The sequence below is a fragment of the Argopecten irradians genome, chromosome 13 (genome assembly GCF_041381155.1).
Source record: "Argopecten irradians isolate NY chromosome 13, Ai_NY, whole genome shotgun sequence".
Classification (NCBI taxonomy): domain Eukaryota; kingdom Metazoa; phylum Mollusca; class Bivalvia; order Pectinida; family Pectinidae; genus Argopecten; species Argopecten irradians.
Genome location: NC_091146.1, coordinates 36,248,416 through 36,273,433, shown reverse-complemented (window position 1 = coordinate 36,273,433; position 25,018 = coordinate 36,248,416). Strand labels below are relative to the sequence as shown.

The following is a 25,018-nucleotide window of genomic DNA, read 5'->3' as shown; positions in this document are numbered from 1 at the left end:
ACCATTTGTCAGGTGGATACGTTTAAGACATTTGATAATACCCTATACCATTTGTCAGGTGGATACGTTTAAGACATTTGATAATACTCTATACCATTTGTCAGGTGGATACGTTTAAGACATTTGATAATACCCTATACCATTTGTCAGGTGGATACGTTTAAGACATTTGATAATACCCTATACCATTTGTCAGGTGGATACGTTTAAGACATTTGATAATACTCTATACCATTTGTCAGGTGGATACGTTTAAGACATTTGATAATACTCTATACCATTTGTCAGGTGGATACGTTTAAGACATTTGATAATACTCTATACCATTTGTCAGGTGGATACGTTTAAGACATTTGATAATACTCTATACCATTTGTCAGGTGGATACGTTTAAGACATTTGATAATACTCTATACCATTTGTCAGGTGGATACGTTTAAGACATTTGATAATACCCTATACCATTTGTCAGGTGGATACGTTTAAGACATTTGATAATACCCTATACCATTTGTCAGGTGGATACGTTTAAGACATTTGATAATACTCTATACCATTTGTCAGGTGGATACGTTTAAGACATTTGATAATACTCTATACCATTTGTCAGGTGGATACGTTTAAGACATTTGATAATACCCTATACCATTTGTCAGGTGGATACGTTTAAGACATTTGATAATACTCTATACCATTTGTCAGGTGGATACGTTTAAGACATTTGATAATACTCTATACCATTTGTCAGGTGGATACTTTAAGACATTTGATAATACTCTATACCATTTGTCAGGTGGATACGTTTAAGACATTTGATAATACTCTATACCATTTGTCAGGTGGATACGTTTAAGACATTTGATAATACTCTATACCATTTGTCAGGTGGATACGTTTAAGACATTTGATAATACCCTATACCATTTGTCAGGTGGATACGTTTAAGACATTTGATAATACTCTATACCATTTGTCAGGTGGATACGTTTAAGACATTTGATAATACTCTATACCATTTGTCAGGTGGATACGTTTAAGACATTTGATAATACTCTATACCATTTGTCCAGGTGGATACGTTTAAGACATTTGATAATACTCTATACCATTTGTCAGGTGGATACGTTTAAGACATTTGATAATACTCTATACCATTTGTCAGGTGGATACGTTTAAGACATTTGATAATACTCTATACCATTTGTCAGGTGGATACGTTTAAGACATTTGATAATACCCTATACCATTTGTCAGGTGGATACGTTTAAGACATTTGATAATACTCTATACCATTTGTCAGGTGGATACGTTTAAGACTTTGATAATACCCTATACCATTTGTCAGGTGGATACGTTTAAGACATTTGATAATACCCTATACCATTTGTCAGGTGGATACGTTTAAGACATTTGATAATACCTCTATACCATTTGTCAGGTGGATACGTTTAAGACATTTGATAATACTCTATACCATTTGTCAGGTGGATACGTTTAAGACATTTGATAATACCCTATACCATTTGTCAGGTGGATACGTTTAAGACATTTGATAATACTCTATACCATTTGTCAGGTGGATACGTTTAAGACATTTGATAATACTCTATACCATTTGTCAGGTGGATACGTTTAAGACATTTGATAATACTCTATACCATTTGTCAGGTGGATACGTTTAAGACATTTGATAATACTCTATACCATTTGTCAGGTGGATACGTTTAAGACATTTGATAATACTCTATACCATTTGTCAGGTGGATACGTTTAAGACATTTGATAATACTCTATACCATTTGTCAGGTGGATACGTTTAAGACATTTGATAATACTCTATACCATTTGTCAGGTGGATACGTTTAAGACATTTGATAATACTCTATACCATTTGTCAGGTGGATACGTTTAAGACATTTGATAATACTCTATACCATTTGTCAGGTGGATACGTTTAAGACATTTGATAATACTCTATACCATTTGTCAGGTGGATACGTTTAAGACATTTGATAATACTCTATACCATTTGTCAGGTGGATACGTTTAAGACATTTGATAATACTCTATACCATTTGTCAGGGTGGATACGTTTAAGACATTTGATAATACTCTATACCATTTGTCAGGTGGATACGTTTAAGACATTTGATAATACTCTATACCATTTGTCAGGTGGATACGTTTAAGACATTTGATAATACTCTATACCATTTTCAGGTGGATACGTTTAAGACATTTGATAATACCCTATACCATTTGTCAGGTGGATACGTTTAAGACATTTGATAATACCCTATACCATTTGTCAGGTGGATACGTTTAAGACATTTGATAATACTCTATACCATTTGTCAGGTGGATACGTTTAAGACATTTGATAATACTCTATACCATTTGTCAGGTGGATACGTTAAAGACATTTGATAATACCCTATACCATTTGTCAGGTGGATACGTTTAAGACATTTGATAATACCCTATACCATTTGTCAGGTGGATACGTTTAAGACATTTGATAATACTCTATACCATTTGTCAGGTGGATACGTTTAAGACATTTGATAATACTCTATACCATTTGTCAGGTGGATACGTTTAAGACATTTGATAATACTCTATACCATTTGTCAGGTGGATACGTTTAAGACATTTGATAATACTCTATACCATTTGTCAGGTGGATACGTTTAAGACATTTGATAATACTCTATACCATTTGTCAGGTGGATACGTTTAAGACATTTGATAATACCCTATACCATTTGTCAGGTGGATACGTTTAAGATGAATGACATTGTACGTGTCCTTGGAGACAAGAAGAAAGTCGAGTTGATGCAAACGAACCATGGAGGATGGGACGATGAAATGGATAAGGTTTGATCACTTTGTTATCACTAAAGCCTCGGTATTACTACATATTTTAGATTTTTTAGGTCAGCTGAGACGAAGTCTCAAGTGACCTATTCTAATCGTCTTTTGTCCGTCGTCGTCCGTCGTGCGTCGTCCGTCGTCCGTCGTGCGTCGTATGTCCGTAAACAATTTACATTTTCGACTTCTTCTCCAAAACTGCTGAAGCAATTTCAATGAAATTTTGCACAAACCTTCTAAGGCATAAGGCCAATCAAAATTGTGAATTATATGGTCCCCACCCCCCAGGGAGCTATGGGAGTGGCTAAAAGGGGTAAAATTGACTAAAATTTCAAAAATCTTGTGATGGAATTAAATACTCTTCATAGATAGAAAGGTCCTAAGGTCCTTTACAAAAATTGTGAATTATATGACCCTGGGGTTCAGGTTTCCCCCTGGGAAGGGTTTAAGTTTACTATAGTTTATATAGGGAAAACACATTTTTGAGTATTATTTGATCATTTGTAATAGGAAATGAGTCAAATATTGTCATTATCAGTATGAGATGGCCATTGAATCCTATTAACCAATTTTCCATGACTGATCCCCAGGGGCCTTAAGGGCGGGGTCAAAAGGGGTCAAATAGGCTATAATTTCAAAAATCTTCTTCTGAAATTCTGGAACTGATAGAATCACATACTCTTCATAGATGGAAAGGTCTTAAGGTGTTTTATGAAAATTGTGAATTATATGACCCTGGGGTCTCACGTTTCCCCCTAGGGAGGGGGTTAAGTATTCTATAGCGTATATAGAGAAAACACATTTATGAGCATTTTTTGCTCAATTTTCATAGGAAATGAGTCAAACTTGTTTAGAATTATTAGCCTGAGATAACATTTTATCTATGTTGGTCCTGGTCAACCCCCTCGGGGCAGAGGTGTGGGGCCAAAAGGGGCAAATAGGCTAAAACTTTAAAAATCTTCTTCTTAAATACTGGAAATGGTAGAATCAAATACTCTTCATAGATGGACAGGTCTTAAGGTGTTTTATGAAAATTGTGAATTACATCACCCTTGGGTCTCAGGTTTCCCCCAGGGAAGGGGGTTAAGTTTACTGTAGTTTATGTAGGGAAAACACATTTTTGAGCATTATTTAGTCATTATAATAGGAAATTTATAGTCAATTGTTGTCAGAATTATCCCTATGTGATGGCCATTGAATCTTATTACCAAATTTTCCGTGACTGATCCCCAGGGGCCTTAGGGGCGGGGCAAAAACGGGTCAAATAGGCTAAAACTTCAAAAATCTTCTTCTGAAATTCTGGAACTGGCAGAATCAAATACTCTGCATAGATGGAAAGGTCTTAAAGTCCTTTAAAAAATTGTGAATAATATTACCCTGGGGTCTCATGTTTCCCTTCTGGGGAGGGGGTCAAGTTTACTATAGTTTATATAGGAAAAACACATTTATGAACATTATTTGCTTAGTTTTCATAGGAAATTAGTCAATCTGGGTTAGAATTATTAGCCTGAGATAGCATTTTAACATCATATCCAAATTGGTCCTGGCTGACCCCCAGGGGCCAGAGGGGTGGGGCCAAAAGGATCAAAATTGATAACATTTCAAAAATCTTACTTCTGAATTCACAGATTTGATGTAACCAAATAATCTTCATAGATTAAAAAGTCAAATTTATAAAATCACTGACTGACTTCAAGGGCCTGATGGGCAAATATATAGTGTTTATATGCATGTCTTTGTTTCATTCTGTATCTGATATCAGGTGACCGCTAAGGCCCATGGGCTTCTTGTTGAAGTTAACAATGTGCATTATACTGTATACCTGATTTTTGTTCGCGGATTATTTACATGAAAAAGAACATTTCATCCGTAAACTATTTCATTATATTGTGTCCTTTGTTTTTAATTTTTTTCTCGTTTTGAATGAAAATGTTAAAAATTTAGACCAACGCCGCGATACGATATCGCGTTTTACGTTGTCAAATATACCACAACAATATCATCATTACACGTTCAAATAATTTTTACTAATTCATCATTACTACTATCAAATTTCCAAACCATAAAACTTAAACCAAATCCAATACCTACGTTGTAAATAAATGAGTGGTGTTAATTTATAACTATACGTTTATGTCATTGGCACGCGAACGTAAATATTTATTTATTATAGTTACAGTACAACAATCGCAAAAATAATCAGTGAATTCCAATTCATACTTCAGGACAGTGAAGCGCATTCGCAACAATATTATGCATGAATGGGTAAGAAAAGTTATTCAAGAGCTGTGAGAAAATTACTTTGGTAATCTTAATGGTTTTCAGATAGTATCAAATGAAAATATATGTTGACATTGAAAATGATAAATAACAAACTCGACCTACTTTTGTCCACTGTTAGGCGCTGAATAAAGTGGGCCGAGTGGTGAAGATTGACTCGGACGGAGATGTCGCGGTTGCGTTTGGACAGCAGACATGGGTATTTAATCCGGCTTGTCTTCTCCCAGCCCCCGGGGCCAAGACCGAGACGCTTCAGGTCAAAGAGGACTTTAGTACGTCCAGATCATCAGGTATGATGGAATTAACAATTGACCTTTGACCCAATGGCCATACCCGTCTGTTGCCTCATAAGCTGATATAAATTAAAAAACAACAACATCCATCCATTAATCCTTTCTATAGTTATAACTTAGAAACCATCCCAATTTGTATTATGTCATATTCTAAATTGCATGCTTCAACAAAATCCTTCAACGGACGGAAGAATGGACATGTAGACACTACAACACCTCAAGTTTCACCGATAGGGACTCGGCGTATTGATGATTGTAATGCTAATAAACTTTTTTTACCCCAGCTACGTCGGCAGCTGACATGTCAGACGGACTGACACGGTTGATTGCGCATCTCATGGTGTTGGATGCTCTAGCAACCAGAGCTGCTGGACCGGAACAGATCGTCACTGCGGCTGCGCGAGGAGACGTTTCCGTTGTACAAAGCATTTTGGAAAAGAACAAAGATTTGGTGAGTTATTAGGTGACCTGAACATAGGTCATGGTGACCTATTGCGATAGTCTTTTGTCCGTCGTCGTGCTTCGTCCGTCGTGCGTCGTGCGTCGTCAGTCGTACGACGTCCGTTCACATTTCTTTGTATGTATGACATTTGAAAGGTCTCAGACGAGTTCTAAAATCAGCGTGATTCGACTGTAATTTACGGAGTTATTGCCCTTTGCACTAATAATTATGATTGGACCTTGTGAACGCGAAAACTTGAGTAACTATTAACCAATCTTAATGAAACTTTGTATGTAGACTAACATTGGAAAGATCTCGGACGAGTTTGAAAATCAGCTTGATTCAACTCTAACTTAATTACGGAGTTATTGTCCTTTGCAATAATAATTATTGAACCTTGTGAACACGATAATGTGAGTAAATTTGCACCAATCTTAATGAAACTTTGTATATAGACCTATTGGATCTATGTCCCTATTTCGTGAACAAAAGACATAAGTTGATTAGTAAATGACATAACTTATTTTCATAAAATATCAGGTGATCGTTAAGGCCCATGGGCCTCTTGTTTTTATATCGGAATGATTTGTTTAGCCTGATTTATGTGACTCTATTAATGCTTGAGTATGGTCGACCTGATCATCACATATTATCATTCTGATTGGACGCTATCTTTCATACATTTATAGCCTATAAATTGTTTCATAAAAGTGAAGGAAGTAAACGTACTTTAAATAAACAGCCATATAGGTCGTCCTAAATATCGCGCAGCAGTTGACTATCAACGCGCCAGAAGGCAAAACAGCGAAATGAAATCCAAATGTGAAGATATATTACGGAGGATATCTTTATATGGTTGGTGTTGTAACCTGACAAAGTACTCTAAAGGAGCAAACAAATATGTTGTCATATCATTCTGAACTACACTTCTATTGATGAACTATATTCTCCGAAAAAGTATCACGGCACTGCGTTGTCCAATCAGAGGAGATTAATATTCAATGACGCCATGAACTGATGGACCAATAGAAAAGCCTCATTTAAATGGACTATTTCAGGCTAACTGCAGCTTTAAGAATCTAACCCCTCTGATGATAGCCGCTCACGAAGGACACGACCAGGTGGTCAAGCTTCTTCTGGACAACGGGGCACAAGTCAACGCTCAAAATGCGGAAAACACTACAGCCCTTCTATCAGCCATTGCTGGGTAAGTGTCTGTTACAGACATATTAATTTAATAACAGTTCAAAATCAGATTGGATATGAATGTATATGTCAATCAGTCCTTCAACAATCGACTTCTTCTCCATAACCGCTGACCGCAATTTAACAAAATTTGACTGATAGCATCTTCATGGGCTACTGACTGAAAATTGTACAAATGATTTGACTGAACCACTGGGGCCTGAGGGGCGGGGCCAAGAAGGGTCAGATTGGCTACTTTCATATAAACGACTTCTTCTCTGACACCAAGCATGTGGTAGCACTCATAATGCAATGGTAGCATCATTATAGGGTGGGGATTCAGAATTGTACAAATGATGGGGCTGATCCCCCGGAGGCCGTAGGGACGGGACCAAAAGGGGTCAAATTGGCTATTTTTCATATAAACGACTTCTTCTCTGAAACTAAGCTTGGTATAGCACTCATAATGCAATAGCAGCATCAATATGGGATGGGGATTCAAAATTGTACAAATGATGGGGCCGACCCCCCGGAGGAATGAGGGGCGAGACAAAAAGGAGTCAAATTGGCTATTTTTATATAAACGTCTTCTCTAAAGCTAAGCATATGATAGCACTCATAATGCAACGGTAACATCCTTATAGGGTAGGGATTCAAAACTGTACAAATGATGTGGCTGACCCACCGAGGCCTTAGGGGCGGGTCCTAATTATCTTTTTTCACCAAAAAATACATCTACTCGTGTAGAGCAAAGTATTCTGTACCTACTATTGAAGGCGTCAAAAATATGTGCTTATACTATAAGAAAATAGAAACCCAGTGTATTAAATCATACTCCTTGTCAAAAGCAGCAAAAGTTACTTCAATTTGGTCAGAAATCACCACTGCACTGCAATTAGAATAATATGTATATTATATAATATATCTTCATACTATTGAATGATCCAACAATGTGTATATATATACGTAACATGTTTTATGTACAATGTGAACGGGAAAAATAAAAGAATTACAAAAAAATTATCTTTTTTCATATGAACGACTTCTTCTCTGATACTAAGCAAGGGATTGCACTCATAATGCAATTGTAGCATCCTTATAGGATGGGGATTCAAAATTGTGCGAATGGTCGGTCTGACACCCCGGGGCCTGAGGGGGATGACCTAAAGGGTCACTTTGGCTATTTTCACAAAACGACTTCTCGTCTGAAACTTAGCATTGACTAACACTCATATTCATATAATATTGATAGCACCATGAAATGGTTGGGATTCAAAATTAAACTAATCGTCTGGTCAATTTAGCTATTTCTGATTGTAAGATCTTTTGTGATTATTAGTAAAAAAAATCCCGGTGAGCGATACAGGCCCAGACTACAGGCCCTCTGGCCTTTTGTTTATGTTGTAATTGTTTTAAAAAAAACCTTTTATTTTTTGTTTCGGAAAGGTGGCCCTTTCATGAATATCATGGAGTTGATTATCTTTTACATTGAATGTGAAAACATTTAAATTATCATTCTTCAAAAATGATTTGTCATAGAACTATGCCAGCTAACTGTGAACAGAACAATTCGTCAAGCTTTCATATCAATGTTTCCTAATAGATAATGCTGTATGGTAGCCTTCTTCGCTTATTGGGAAGAAATTACATGCCTGCTTTTAGGAATACAAAGGTGTACTGTGAAATAAAACCCCTGGTTATATGGTCTACATGATTATCTGCTTTTAGGAATACTAAGGTGTATCCTAAAAGCAGACCCCTGCTAATATAGACCCCACGATTATCTGCTTTTAGGAAAACTAAGGTGTATCCTTAAAAGCAAACCCCTGGTAATATGGACCACACGATTATCTGCTTTTAGGAATACTAAGGTGTATCCTAAAAAGCAAACCCATGCTAATATAGACCCCACGATTATCTGCTTTTAGGATTACAAAGGTGTACTGTGAAATAAAACCCCTAGGAATATGTTCCATTTCAATTCATTATTCACGAATACGCCAAATATGGATCCTGCGAATTTAATCCGCTTCACAGTAGGCTACATCGTTAATATTTATCCAAACGATAACCATCGGGTTTACTCACAAGAGCAGTAACTTTGTATGTCATTATCCGACTTTGTTTGTTCAGCAAGAAGGAAGGGGTGGCTACATTCCTCGTTCAGCGTGGCGCCAATGTAAATGCATCAAACAGACACGGTCGCTCCACGGCGCATACTGCAGCCTATGAGGGGATGAACAATATTCTAAAGGTCGTTCTGGAGAAAGGATGCAACCCCAACGCCCAGGTAGGTGAAATAACAGGGCGGGTTTACAATGGTGAATGGGGCTACACTAGTGGGCGGTGTTACATTGGTGAGCGGGGTTAGACTAGTGGGTAGGGCTACACTTGTGGGCAGGGTTACAATGGTGGGCGGGGTTACACTAGTGGGCGGTGTTACATTGGTGAGCAGGGTTACATTAGTGGGCAGGGTTACACTTGTGGGCAGGGTTACAACGGTGTTCAAGTGCTACATTAAAAATGGTGGGGTTACAATTACAATCGTGCGCTAATGGGCGGGGCTACACTAACAATGTGGGCGGAGCTACACTCACAATGGTAGGCGATGTTACAAACCAATGGAGTTGAGTATTAAATATTTATCTTTCGTTACTAATTTTAGGATTCCGATGGTGACACCCCACTACATGACGCTATCATGAAACGTAACGACAGAGGCGTTAACCTGTTGCTCAGTCATCCGAAACTTGACCCAAAGGTCACTAACAAAAGAGGCTTCAACCCTCTGCAATGGGCCGTCTTCAAGGGCAATGAGTTGTGAGTATATTCTGTAATATTTAAAACTTCCTTCATGAAATATCACTAAATGGGGTCGCGGTGTTTTAAACACTAGACGAAGTAGAGGTTTTTTATTTGGAAAGTAATGTTATCAAATGTCAAAAGTACATTGTGAAGTTGAATTCGTAACTACCATGTCTTTCTAAAAATGTTTATAAGGATATTTTTTGTTGGTTGTGAAATGTTTTGAGATCGCGTATGGCACCTCATCTGCCGTCGTATTACATAATCGTCATGCTTGGATAAGTAATAAATCCAATTGAGGATAATATATCCGAATAATTTAAGTTAAACCTTCGCAGTATTTATAGAACAACAAATGATATGACAAAAAATTAAGGTTTCAACTAAAATGTCATTTTCAGCGCGACAGAGAAAATTTTAGTTAAAGCGCCATCTACCGTGAATCTTCAGAAAAGCGATGGTCACTCTGCTCTACACATCGCCGCTATCAACAATCACAGTGACATCGCCAACCTCCTCATCCTCAAAGTAGGTTGTGTGGCACATACGTAACTTTAGTTTAATTTCACGAAATTATAACTTAGTCATGCTTGTAACCAGTATTGCCATTGGTTAGCTTATAATTTCAGAACAATACAATAATGTAACGATACTTTCAATTGGCTGAAATAGCAACAGAATTACATGTCATAAGAGAGTTATCATAATTAGGATACGATTTATCTGGAAAAAAATTCTCTCTTGATATTTGTGTCATAAGTGCTACCAACAAATCTGTTTACAGGGTAAAGCTACCATTGACATTAGGAATCATACACAGTTAACTCCCCTACATTTGTTTGCAGAGTATATTAGGAATATTGCAGTTATCTCCCCTACATCTCCTTGCAGGGTAAAGCTACCGTTGACATAAGGAATCATGCACAGTTAACTCCCCTACATCTGTTTGCAGAGTATATTAGGAATATTGCAGTTAACCCCCCTGCATCTCCTTGCAGGGTAAAGCTACCGTTGACATTAGGAATCATGTACAGTTAACTCCCCTACATCTGTTTGCAGAGTATATTAGGAATATTGCAGTTAATCCCCCTGCATCTTCTTATAGGGTAAAGCTACCGTTGACATTAGGAATCATGCACAGTTAACTCCCTTACATCTGGCTGCACACCAGGGCTACTTGGACACTGTACAAGTGCTGCTGCAACATGGTTAGTATGCACAATTTATAGTTTTACAGGCTGTAGACTGAAATACCTTATCACCATTCGGGTTGATGGTGTTACTGGCTGTAGACTTAAATACCATATCTCGGTGTCACTATATCATTCGGGTTGATGGTGTTACAAGCTGTAGACTTAAATACCATATCTCGGTGTCACTATACCATTCGGGTTGATGGTGTTACTAGCTGTAGACTTAAATACCATATCTCGGTGTCACTATACCATTCGGGTTGATGGTGTTACTAGCTGTAGACTTAAATACCATATCTCGGTGTCACTATACCATTCGGGTTGATGGTGTTACTAGCTTGGACTTAAATACCATATCTCGGTGTCACTATACCATTCGGGTTGATGGTGTTACTAGCTGTAGACTAAAATACCATATCTCGGTGTCACTATACCATGCGGGTTGATGGTGTTACTAGCTGTAGACTTAAATACCTTATCTCGGTGTCACTATACCATTCGGGTTGATGGTATTACTAGCTGTAGACTTAAAAACATATCTCGGTGTCACTATACCATTCGGGTTGATGGTATTACTAGCTGTAGACTTAAATACCATATCTCGGTGTCACTATACCATTCGGGTTGATGGTATTACTAGCTGTAGACTTAAATACCATATCTCGGTGTCACTATACCATTCGGGTTGATGGTGTAACCAGCTGTAGACTTAAATACCATATCTCAGTGTCACTATACCATTCGGGTTGATGGTGTTACAAGCTGTAGACTTAAATACCATATCTCAGTGTCACTATATACCATTCGGGTTGATGGTGTTACCAGCTGTAGACTTAAATACCATATCTCGGTGTCACTGTACCATTCGGGTTGATGGTGTTACCAGCTGTAGACTTAAATACCATATCTCGATGGCACTATACCATTCGGGTTGATGGTGTTACTAGCTGTAGACTTAAATACCATATCTCGATGGCACTATACCATTCGGGTTGATGGTGTTACTAGCTGTAGACTTAAATACCATATCTCGGTGTCACTACACCATTCGGGTTGATGGTATTACTAGCTGTAGACTTAAATACCATATCTCGGTGTCACTACACCATTCGGGTTGATGGTATTACTAGCTGTAGACTTAAATACCATATCTCGATGGCACTATACCATTCGGGTTGATGGTGTTACTAGCTGTAGACTTAAATACCATATCTCGGTGTCACTATACCATTCGGGTTGATGGTATTACTAGCTGTAGACTTAAATACCATATCTCGGTGTCACTATACCATTCGGGTTGATGGTGTTACTAGCTGTAGACTTAAATACCATATCTCGGTGTCACTATACCATTCGGGTTGATGGTATTACTAGCTGTAGACTTAAATACCATATCTCGGTGTCACTATACCATTCGGGTTGATGGTGTTACTAGCTGTAGACTTAAATACCATATCTCGGTGTCACTATACCATTCGGGTTGATGGTGTTACAAGCTATAGACTTAAATACCATATCTCGGTGTCACTATACCATTCGGGTTGATGGTGTTACAAGCTGTAGACTTAAATACCATATCTCGGTGTCACTATACCATTCGGGTTGATGGTGTTACTAGCTGTAGACTTAAATATCATATCTTGGTGTCACTATACCATTCGGGTAGATGGTGTTACTAACTGTAGACTTAAATATCATATCTTGGTGTCACTATACCATTCGGGTTGATGGTGTTACTAGCTGTAGACTTAAATATCATATCTCGGTGTCACTATACCATTCGGGTTCATGGTATTACTGCTGTACTAAATACTTCTTATATATAGTAATTTAGTCGTGTAGATTCATATTTGATGTGTTAAAGAATTCTTTTGATATCCGATATCAAAATTTAAAACTTCATCGAACTGACTTTTATACCTATATGTTCCATTGCATCCTCAACACCCCAGGAGTTACTATCACCGTAGATTATCCATTACCCATCATGCTTTGCTTTTCAGGCGCCTCTGTGACGGCGACTGACAGTGATGGGGACACGCCCCTCCACGTGGCCTTGATGGGGAACAGAGATGGAGTACAGGATCCGGTATTTATTACACTTAAAATAAAAACTATCAAAAGTTATTCTTAAAGTTGTATGTGTCCTAACTGGGCGAAAACACTTTTTTCAGTAATCTTTAAAAACCATCAGTTTTGATGAATTAAGCCGTGAAAATTATTCAAATAGACAGACAAACATGTGAAATGGCTTATAAATATTTTACTGTCAAATTCTTGTTTATATGCCTTATGTAGATGTTTATAGAATTAATTCTTACGGAGTTTTTGTATTATTATACACATATCTATAGTTGTTTATGATGCTGGGCCTGTCCAGACGATGTCCGTTAGTTGTGAATATAAATAAAGTTCTTATGGAGTTTTTAGATTATAATTGTTACACACATATCTATAGTTGTTGATGATGCTGGGCCTGTCCAGACGATGTCTGTTAGTTGTGTATATAAAATAAAGTTCTTACGGAGTTTTTAGATATAATTATTACACACATATCTATAGTTGTTGATGATGCTGGGCCTGTTCAGACGATGTCCGTTAGTTGTGCATATAAAATAAAGTTCTTACAGAGTTTTTAGATTATAATTATTATACACATTCCTACAGTTGTTGATGATGTTTGGCCTGTCCAGACGAGCCAGTCTTCAGGAAGATAACGAGCGCTGTAAAGTAGCGTGTAAGCTTCTAGAAAAGGGAGGTAACCCACAGGCCAGGAACAACAGAAACCGAACTCCACTAGAAGTATGCAGAAGTGACAGAGTAAAGGAAGTTGTCAGTGACTTCGCAGCTAAAATGTACGTATCTCATAAATCTTTCATGTGAGTTTCTTCTTTTTGATAATTTATCATACATTCAGCCTCATTCAAGGCAAATTACATAAATAAATAAATAAGTAAATAACTAAATAACAAAAATAAAACAAAAAAGACGAGAGAGGGAAAATAGGGATTAGATTTATATCAATGTTTATTATTATAACATTTATACCAATGTTCATTGTTATATCATTTATATCAATGTTCATTATTATAATATTTATATCAATGTTCATTGTTATATCATTTATATCAATGTTCATTATTATATCATTTATATCAATGTTCATTATTATAATATTTATATCAATGTTCATTATTATAATATTTATATCAATGTTCATTGATATAACATTTATATCAATGTTCATTATCATAACATTTATATCAATGTTCATTATTATAACATTTATATCAATGTTCATTATCATAACATTTATATCAATGTTCATTGATATAACATTTATATCAATGTTCATTATTATAACATTTATATCAATGTTCATTATTATAATATTTATATCAATGTTCATTATTATAACATTTATATCAATGTTCATTATTATAACATTTATATCAATGTTCATTATCATAACATTTATATCAATGTTCATTATTATAACATTTATATCAATGTTCATTATCATAACATTTATATCAATGTTCATTATCATATCATTTATATCAATGTTCATTTTTCATAACATTTATATCAATGTTCATTGATATAACATTTATATCAATGTTCATTATTATCACATTTATATCAATATTCATTATCATATGTCATATGTCATTCGTGAAAACTAGCATAATGTTCAACCCTGATACAGTCTTTAAAACTAGGGTTACTAGGCAGCCCGGAAAAATCATACTTCCGACAAAACCAGCAAATATACATACCCAAGGCTCTCACCTGATAATTAAGCACATTTAGAATGTTTACAAACAAGGCGCCGAGGCGAGCATATTTACAGCATTCAATCTATCGACAAAATGTTAAAGTCACATTTAAGCTTTCTTGTAGTGATATAGATATTTGACCTTTGAACTTCAGGCGTCCCCAGGCGACACAGCGAACCCTTGGAGACCAGCTGCTGGCAGAACTGTTTTCGGAGCTCCCTCTACCGTGCGCTCTGTGTAAAGAGCGCCTAGCGAATGCCCGGTTCCTCCCCTGTCGACATAAAGTCTCTTGTAGGGATTGTTGCCTCAAGTTCCGTTGTTGTCCGATGTGTAAACAGAATGTGGTCAAATGTGTCGACATGCGTAAGTGACTTTGTTGATATAAACAATGGGGTACCCCAGGTATGCGGTTCCATACCTTACGTTTACCCAGAATAAAAATCATTAATACATTCCTTACACCCTACATTTCTTACTGAGTTGTTGTAACTTAGTTTTCGTATTTCCTTCCAAGTATACCAATTTTGGAGCACAAAGAATGTCCCAGCTAATCTTTTCATGCGTGGCTCGAAAGAAAATATTTGAATCTCTCCAGAGGCAATAAATACAAAATATTGTAGTATCTTTTTTCATTAACGCAGGCCATGATATCGTGATAGCCTATGACATGTCTGTATCTAGGTCATCTATAATGTACATATTGTTCAGCTTAGGTCCATAAAACAGTTATCAACCTCACATGGAGTTAATAGTTGTCAATTAATATAAGTTGGGATAACTTGTATCCGATCAATGTATATTTTTAACAATAAAATGTACTTTAAAAAAAGTGTTAGTGTTAAATATAATCCAACAAAAGGGCCAAGCTTATTTTAAAACTAATACTTACAAAGGAGAATAGTTTACTGTGTGTACTCAACAACAACCAACATAGCGAATTTAATGTGCGATATGGTTTCATGTTTTCTCTTGTTAACAATAAAATGTACTTTAATCAAATTGTTAGTGTTGAATATAATCCAACAAAAGGACCAAGCTTATTTCCAAAGTAATTCTTACAAAGAGAATAGTTTATTGCATGTACTCACCAACATAGGGAATTAAATATGCAACATGATTATTTTTTCTTTTTTTTTCTAGAGGGAAGGCAGATCGTGGAGATTCCGTGCCATGTTCAGTGATACACTGATCATTATGATAGACGTCAGTCTAGCGGAGTTATCGCCCTTCTATTTAATATGGAGTTACCTCCCTTACAATATCATGAAGATCAACATGTATGTCTTTCACGTATACATATTTCGAACTTGTTTTGAAAAACAATTCTATCGTGTACTTTGATGTGTTGACAGGAGCTGTACAACTTAGTCTATGGTATAATCTTAGTTATTGAAAACTTACATTTAGTTATAAAAACGAATTTGTAGAGTTATTCCCCTTACGATTTTAACAAAAGTGATTAACAAGCAGTAGCATTGGAATCTACGAACACAATGAACAAGACGAACAGTAAAAGTTAGTGTATCGACAATCCAGCAGTTAGAAACGAATATTTTCGTTTTTGTTCTCCATGTATGTTAGGGCTTTATTATTCTATTGTGACTTCTCATTTGAGGACCATGGTTGATTGCGCTTAGCTACACTAAACTGATCACGTCGTTGGAGACCCATGGTTGATTACGCTACGCTAAGCTACACTGATCATGACTGGTTGTGACTACTGCTATGGTATACACATATAGATGATTAAAAGACAAAGTAATTAGGATACCAGGGGATTAACTCGTATTACATGTATTCAGTCCAACTGTCTGTAAATGTGCATGAATTACTAGGATTATACTGCTGTATTACATGTATTCAGTCCAATTGTCTTGTAAATGTACATGAATTACTAAGATTACACTGCTGAATTACATGTATTCAGTCCAATTGTCTTTGTAAATGTACATGAATTACTAAGATTACACTGCTGTATTACATGTATTCAGTCCAATTGTCTTTGTAAATGTACATGAATTACTAAGATTACACTGCTGTATTACATGTATTCAGTCCAATTGTCTTTGTAAATGTACATGAATTACTAAGATTACACTGCTGTATTACATGTATTCAGTCCAATTGTCTTTGTAAATGTACATGAATTACTAGGATTACTATATGACTCTTTCATATGTACATATGTAGGATAGAACTATTCCACCCGAGGGTACAGAATTTTGGGTCAGAACCGAGGCTTGCCGAGGTTTCTGACCCAAAATTCTGTACCCGAGGGTGGAATAGTTCTATCCTACAGGATTGCACTGCTGAATTACATGTATTCAATGTCCAAAATGTGCATGGATTACTAAAATTACACTGCTGTTAATGAATTTCAGTCCAATTCTGTAAAGTGCATTTACTAAGATTACACTGCTGATTTACATGTATTCATTCCAATTGTCTGAAAGTCATCTACAATTGTCTTTCCAATTGTCTTGTAAATGCGCATGAATTACAAGGATTGCACTGCTGTATTACATGTATTCAGTCCAATTGTCTTTGAAATGTGCATGAATTACTAGGATTACACTGCTGAATTACATGTATTCAGTCCAATTGTCTTTGTAAATGAGCATGAATTACTAGGATTGCACTGCTGTATTACATGTATTCAGTCCAATTGTCTTTGTAAATGTACATGAATTACTAGGATTACACTGCTGTATTACATGTATTCAGTCCAATTGTCTTTGCTAATGTGCATGAATTACTAGGATTACACTGCTGAATTACATGTATTCAGTCCAATTGTCTTTGTAAATGTGCATGAATTACTAGGATTGCACTGCTGTATTACATGTATTCAGTCCAATTGTCTTTGTAAATGTGCATGAATTACTAGGATTACACTGCTGTATTACATGTATTCAGTCCAATTGTCTTTGTAAATGTGCATGAATTACTAGGATTACACTGCTGAATTACATGTATTCAGTCCAATTGTCTTTGTAAATGTGCATGAATTACTAGGATTACACTGCTGTATTACATGTATTCAGTCCAACTGTCTGTAAATGTGCATGAATTACTAGGATTACACTGCTGTATTACATGTATTCAGTCCAATTGTCTTTGTAAATGTGCATGAATTACTAGGATTACACTGCTGTATTACATGTATTCAGTCCAATTGTCTTTGCTAATGTGAATGAATTACTAGGATTACACTGCTGAATTACATGTATTCAGTCCAATTGTCTTTGTAAATGTGCATGAATTACTAGGATTACACTGCTGTATTACATGTATTCAGTCCAACTGTCTGTAAATGTGCATGAATTACTAGGATTATACTGCTGAATTACATGTATTCAGTCCAACTGTCTGTAAATGTGCATGAATTACTAGGATTACACTGCTGAATTACATGTATTCAGTCCAACTGTCTGTAAATGTGCATGAATTACTAGGATTACACTGCTGAATTACATGTATTCAGTCCAATTGTCTTTGTAAATGTGCATGAATTACTGGGATTACACTGCTGAATTACATGTATATCAGTCCAACTGTCTGTAAATGTACATGAATTACTAGGATTACACTGCTGTATTACATGTATTCAGTCCAATTGTCTGTAAATGTGCATGAATTACTAGGATTACACTGCTGAATTACATGTATTCAGTCCAATTGTCTTTGTAAATGTACATGAATTACTAAGATTACACTGCTGTATTACATGTATTCAGTCCAATTGTCTTTGTAAATGTGCATGAATTACTAAGATTACACTGCTGTATTACATGTATTCAGTCCAATTGTCTTTGTAAATGTGCATGAATTACTAGGATTACACTGCTGTATTACATGTATTCAGTCCAATTGTCTTTGTAAATGTGCATGAATTACTAGGATTACACTGCTGAATTACATGTATTCAGTCCAATTGTCTTTGTAAATGTGCATGAATTACTAGGATTACACTGCTGTATTACATGTATTCAGTCCAATTGTCTTTGTAAATGTGCATGAATTACTAGGATTACACTGCTGTATTACATGTATTCAGTCCAATTGTCTTTGTAAATGTACATGAATTACTAAGATTACACTGCTGTATTACATGTATTCAGTCCAATTGTCTTTGTAAATGTACATGAATTACTAAGATTACACTGCTGTATTACATGTATTCAGTCCAATTGTCTTTGTAAATGTGCATGAATTACTAGGATTACACTGCTGAATTACATGTATTCAGTCCAATTGTCTTTGTAAATGTGCATGAATTACTAGGATTGCACTGCTGTATTACATGTATTCAGTCCAATTGTCTTTGTAAATGTGCATGAATTACTAGGATTGCACTGCTGTATTACATGTATTCAGTCCAATTGTCTTTGTAAATGTGCATGAATTACTAGGATTGCACTGCTGTATTACATGTATTCAGTCCAATTGTCTTTGTAAATGTGCATGAATTACTAGGATTACACTGCTGAATTACATGTATTCAGTCCAATTGTCTTTGTAAATGTACATGAATTACTAGGATTACACTGCTGTATTACATGTATTCAGTCCAATTGTCTTTGTAAATGTGCATGAATTACTAGGATTACACTGCTGAATTACATGTATTCAGTCCAACTGTCTGTAAATGTGCATGAATTACTAGGATTACACTGCTGAATTACATGTATTCAGTCCAATTGTCTTTGTAAATGTGCATGAACTACTAGGATTACACTGCTGTATTACATGTATTCAGTCCAATTGTCTTTGCTAATGTGAATGAATTACTATGATTACACTGCTGAATTACATGTATTCAGTCCAATTGTCTGTAAATGTGCATGAATTACTAGGATTACACTGCTGTATTACATGTATTCAGTCCAACTGTCTGTAAATGTGCATGAATTACTAAGATTACACTGCTGTATTACATGTATTCAGTCCAATTGTCTTTGTAAATGTACATGAATTACTAGGATTACACTGCTGTATTACATGTATTCAGTCCAATTGTCTTTGTAAATGTGAATGAATTACTACGATTGCACTGCTGTATTACATGTATTCAGTCCAATTGTCTTTGTAAATGTACATGAATTACTAAGATTACACTGCTGTATTACATGTATTCAGTCCAATTGTCTTTGTAAATGTACATGAATTACTAGGATTACACTGCTGAATTACATGTATTCAGTCCAATTGTCTTTGTAAATGTGAATGAATTACTAAGATTACACTGCTGTATTACATGTATTCAGTCCAATTGTCTTGTAAATGTGCATGAATTACTAAGATTACACTGCTGTATTACATGTATTCAGTCCAATTGTCTTGTAAATGTGCATGAATTACTAAGATTGCACTGCTGTATTACATGTATTCAGTCCAATTGTCTTTGTAAATGTGCATGAATTACTAGGATTGCACTGCTGTATTACATGTATTCAGTCAAATCGTCTTTGTAAATGTGCATGAATTAATAAGATTGCACTGCTGTATTACATGTATTCAGTCCAATCGTCTTTGTAAATGTGCATGAATTACTAGGATTGCACTGCTGTATTACATGTATTCAGTCCAATTGTTGTTGTAAATGTGCATGAATTTCTAGGATTGCACTGCTGTATTACATGTATTCAGTCCAATCGTCTGTTGTAAATGTGCATGAATTACTAGGATTGCACTGTTGTATTACATGTATTCAGTCCAAATCGTCTTTGTAAATGTGCATGAATTACTAAGATTGCACTGCTGTATTTACATGTATTCAGTCCAATCGTCTTTGTAAATGTGCATGAATTACTAGGATTGCACTGCTGTATTACATGTATTCAGTCCAATTGTCTTTGTAAATGTGCATGAATTACTAGGATTACACTGCTGAATTACATGCTATATCCCTGTCTACCACCATATTCTGTTTGTTATTCCTTCCTAAAATTACATAATAAATGCTGAATGTACAAATTAATTTAAGATATTTCTCTGATATTTCAAATTGCGCGTATCATATGGATTGATATATGAACTGTTATATTTATAAATTATTACGATATTTATATGCTCAATATTTCGTTTCTTTAGTTGGTTGTCTTTGTAAATGTAATGAATGAATTGCGTAGGAGCGGATTACAAACTGCTTAATTACATATATTCATCCAATAAATTATATGAATTATTACTAGGATTACACTTGTATATATTGTCATAAATTACTATTCTGTTTATATGATATAAACACTTACTAGTTTATGTAAATAGTATCATGAAATACTACGTTTCTGTTTAGATACTGATGTTATAAATTTCATTATTACATAGTCATTGATAATTAACGTACCGTTTTAGTCCAAGTTGTATTACGACATAAATTCTAGTTATGTTATAATTGACTGCTTATAATTACATGTATAAATTGTAGTTTGTAAAGTATAACTATAAATAAATTGTTCTGTTATAGATAATGATATAACACTTACTAGTATATTGTATATATAGTATCATAAATACTAGTTCTGTTATAGATAATGATATAACACTTACTAGTATATTGTATATATAGTATCATAAATACTAGTTCTGTTATAGATAATGATATAACACTTACTAGTATATTGTATATATAGTATCATAAATACTAGTTCTGTTATAGATAATGATATAAACACTTACTAGTATATTGTATATATAGTATCATAAATACTAGTTCTGTTATAGATAATGATATAACACTTACTAGTATATTGTATATATAGTATCATAAATACTAGTTCTGTTATAGATATGATATAACACTTACTAGTTATTTATATATAGTATCATAAATACTAGTTCTGTTATAGATAATGATATAACACTTACTAGTATATTGTATATATATAGTATCATAAATACTAGTTCTGTTATAGATAATGATATAACACTTACTAGTATATTGTATATATAGTATCATAAATACTAGTTCTGTTATAGATACTGATATAACACTTACTAGTATATTGTATATATAGTATCATAAATACTAGTTCTGTTATAGATAATGATATAACACTTACTAGTATATTGTATATATAGTATCATAAATACTAGTTCTGTTATAGATAATGATATAACACTTACTAGTATATTGTATATATAGTATCATAAATACTAGTTCTGTTATAGATAATGATATAACACTTACTAGTATATTGTATATATAGTATCATAAATACTAGTTCTGTTATAGATAATGATATAACACTTACTAGTATATTGTATATATAGTATCATAAATACTAGTTCTGTATAGATCATAAATATAACACTTAGTATATTGTTATAGATAAATGAGTTCTGTTATAAATATGATATAACTACTTACTATATTGTATATATAGTATCATAAATACTAGTTCTGTTATAGATAATGATATAACACTTACTAGTATATTGTATATATAGTATCATAAATACTAGTTCTGTTATAGATACTGATATAACACTTACTAGTATATTGTATATATAGTATCATAAATACTAGTTCTGTTATAGATAATGATATAACACTTACTAGTATATTGTATATATAGTATCATAAATACTAGTTCTGTTATAGATAATGATATAACACTTACTAGTATATTGTATATATAGTATCATAAATACTAGTTCTGTTATAGATAATGATATAACACTTACTAGTATATTGTATATATAGTATCATAAATACTATTTCTGTTATAGATAATGATATAACACTTACTAGTATATTGTATATATAGTATCATAAATACTAGTTCTGTTATAGATACTGATATAACACTTACTAGTATATTGTATATATAGTATCATAAATACTAGTTCTGTTATAGATAATGATATAACACTTACTAGTACATTGTATATATAGTATCATAAATACTAGTTCTGTTATAGATAATGATATAACACTTACTAGTATATTGTATATATAGTATCATAAATACTAGTTCTGTTATAGATACTGATATAACACTTACTAGTATATTGTATATATAGTATCATAAATACTAGTTCTGTTATAGATAATGATATAACACTTACTAGTATATTGTATATATAGTATCATAAATACTAGTTCTGTTATAGATAATGATATAACACTTACTAGTATATTGTATATATAGTATCATAAATACTAGTTCTGTTATAGATAATGATATAACACTTACTAGTATATTGTATATTGTATATATAGTATCATAAATACTAGTTCTGTTATAGATAATGATATAACACTTACTAGTATATTGTATATATAGTATCATAAATACTAGTTCTGTTATAGATACTGATATAACACTTACTAGTATATTGTATATATAGTATCATAAATACTAGTTCTGTTATAGATACTGATATAACACTTACTAGTATATTGTATATATAGTATCATAAATACTAGTTCTGTTATAGATAATGATATAACACTTACTAGTATATTGTATATATAGTATCATAAATACTAGTTCTGTTATAGATAATGATATAACACTTACTAGTATATTGTATATATAGTATCATAAATACTAGTTCTGTTATAGATACTGATATAACACTTACTAGTATATTGTATATATAGTATCATAAATACTAGTTCTGTTATAGATACTGATATAACACTTACTAGTATATTGTATATATAGTATCATAAATACTAGTTCTGTTATAGATACTGATATAACACTTACTAGTATATTGTATATATAGTATCATAAATACTAGTTCTGTTATAGATAATGATATAACACTTACTAGTATATTGTATATATAGTATCATAAATACTAGTTCTGTTATAGATACTGATATAACACTTACTAGTATATTGTATATATAGTATCATAAATACTAGTTCTGTTATAGATAATGATATAACACTTACTAGTATATTGTATATATAGTATCATAAATACTAGTTCTGTTATAGATACTGATATAACACTTACTAGTATATTGTATATATAGTATCATAAATACTAGTTCTGTTATAGATACTGATATAACACTTACTAGTATATTGTATATATATAGTATCATAAATACTAGTTCTGTTATAGATAATGATATAACACTTACTAGTATATTGTATATATAGTATCATAAATACTAGTTCTGTTATAGATACTGATATAACACTTACTAGTATATTGTATATATAGTATCATAAATACTAGTTCTGTTATAGATACTGATATAACACTTACTAGTATATTGTATATATAGTATCATAAATACTAGTTCTGTTATAGATACTGATATAACACTTACTAGTATATTGTATATATAGTATCATAAATACTAGTTCTGTTATAGATAATGATATAACACTTACTAGTATATTGTATATATAGTATCATAAATACTAGTTCTGTTATAGATACTGATATAACACTTACTAGTATATTGTATATATAGTATCATAAATACTAGTTCTGTTATAGATATAATGATATAACACTTACTAGTATATTGTATATATAGTATCATAAATACTAGTTCTGTTATAGATAATGATATAACACTTACTAGTATATTGTATATATAGTATCATAAATACTAGTTCTGTTATAGATAATGATATAACACTTACTAGTATATTGTATATATAGTATCATAAATACTAGTTCTGTTATAGATAATGATATAACACTTACTAGTATATTGTATATATAGTATCATAAATACTAGTTCTGTTATAGATACTGATATAACACTTACTAGTATATTGTATATATAGTATCATAAATACTAGTTCTGTTATAGATAATGATATAACACTTACTAGTATATTGTATATATAGTATCATAAATACTAGTTCTGTTATAGATAATGATATAACACTTACTAGTATATTGTATATATAGTATCATAAATACTAGTTCTGTTATAGATAATGATATAACACTTACTAGTATATTGTATATATAGTATCATAAATACTAGTTCTGTTATAGATAATGATATAACACTTACTAGTATATTGTATATATAGTATCATAAATACTAGTTCTGTTATAGATACTGATATAACACTTACTAGTATATTGTATATATAGTATCATAAATACTAGTTCTGTTATAGATACTGATATAACACTTACTAGTATATTGTATATATAGTATCATAAATACTAGTTCT

The 25,018-nt window shown here is 33.3% G+C and overlaps 1 protein-coding gene across 1 annotated transcript in view; it reads left to right on the top strand.

The window, feature by feature from the left end:
• The window catches only part of LOC138305514 (E3 ubiquitin-protein ligase MIB2-like), a 43,761-nt gene extending 27,058 nt beyond the window's left edge, over positions 1 to 16,703 (top strand). The window contains exons 8-19 of the mRNA XM_069245772.1: positions 2,773 to 2,877; positions 5,273 to 5,441; positions 5,729 to 5,895; positions 6,945 to 7,093; positions 9,205 to 9,361; positions 9,737 to 9,891; positions 10,278 to 10,404; positions 10,982 to 11,084; positions 13,073 to 13,158; positions 13,737 to 13,924; positions 15,003 to 15,211; positions 15,989 to 16,703. Of these exons, the coding sequence (XP_069101873.1) occupies positions 2,773 to 2,877; positions 5,273 to 5,441; positions 5,729 to 5,895; positions 6,945 to 7,093; positions 9,205 to 9,361; positions 9,737 to 9,891; positions 10,278 to 10,404; positions 10,982 to 11,084; positions 13,073 to 13,158; positions 13,737 to 13,924; positions 15,003 to 15,211; positions 15,989 to 16,029 (1,656 nt within the window). The 3' untranslated portion in view covers positions 16,030 to 16,703. The remainder of the gene's footprint in view (positions 1 to 2,772; positions 2,878 to 5,272; positions 5,442 to 5,728; positions 5,896 to 6,944; positions 7,094 to 9,204; positions 9,362 to 9,736; positions 9,892 to 10,277; positions 10,405 to 10,981; positions 11,085 to 13,072; positions 13,159 to 13,736; positions 13,925 to 15,002; positions 15,212 to 15,988) is intronic.
• The last annotated feature ends 8,315 nt before the right edge of the window (positions 16,704 to 25,018 follow it).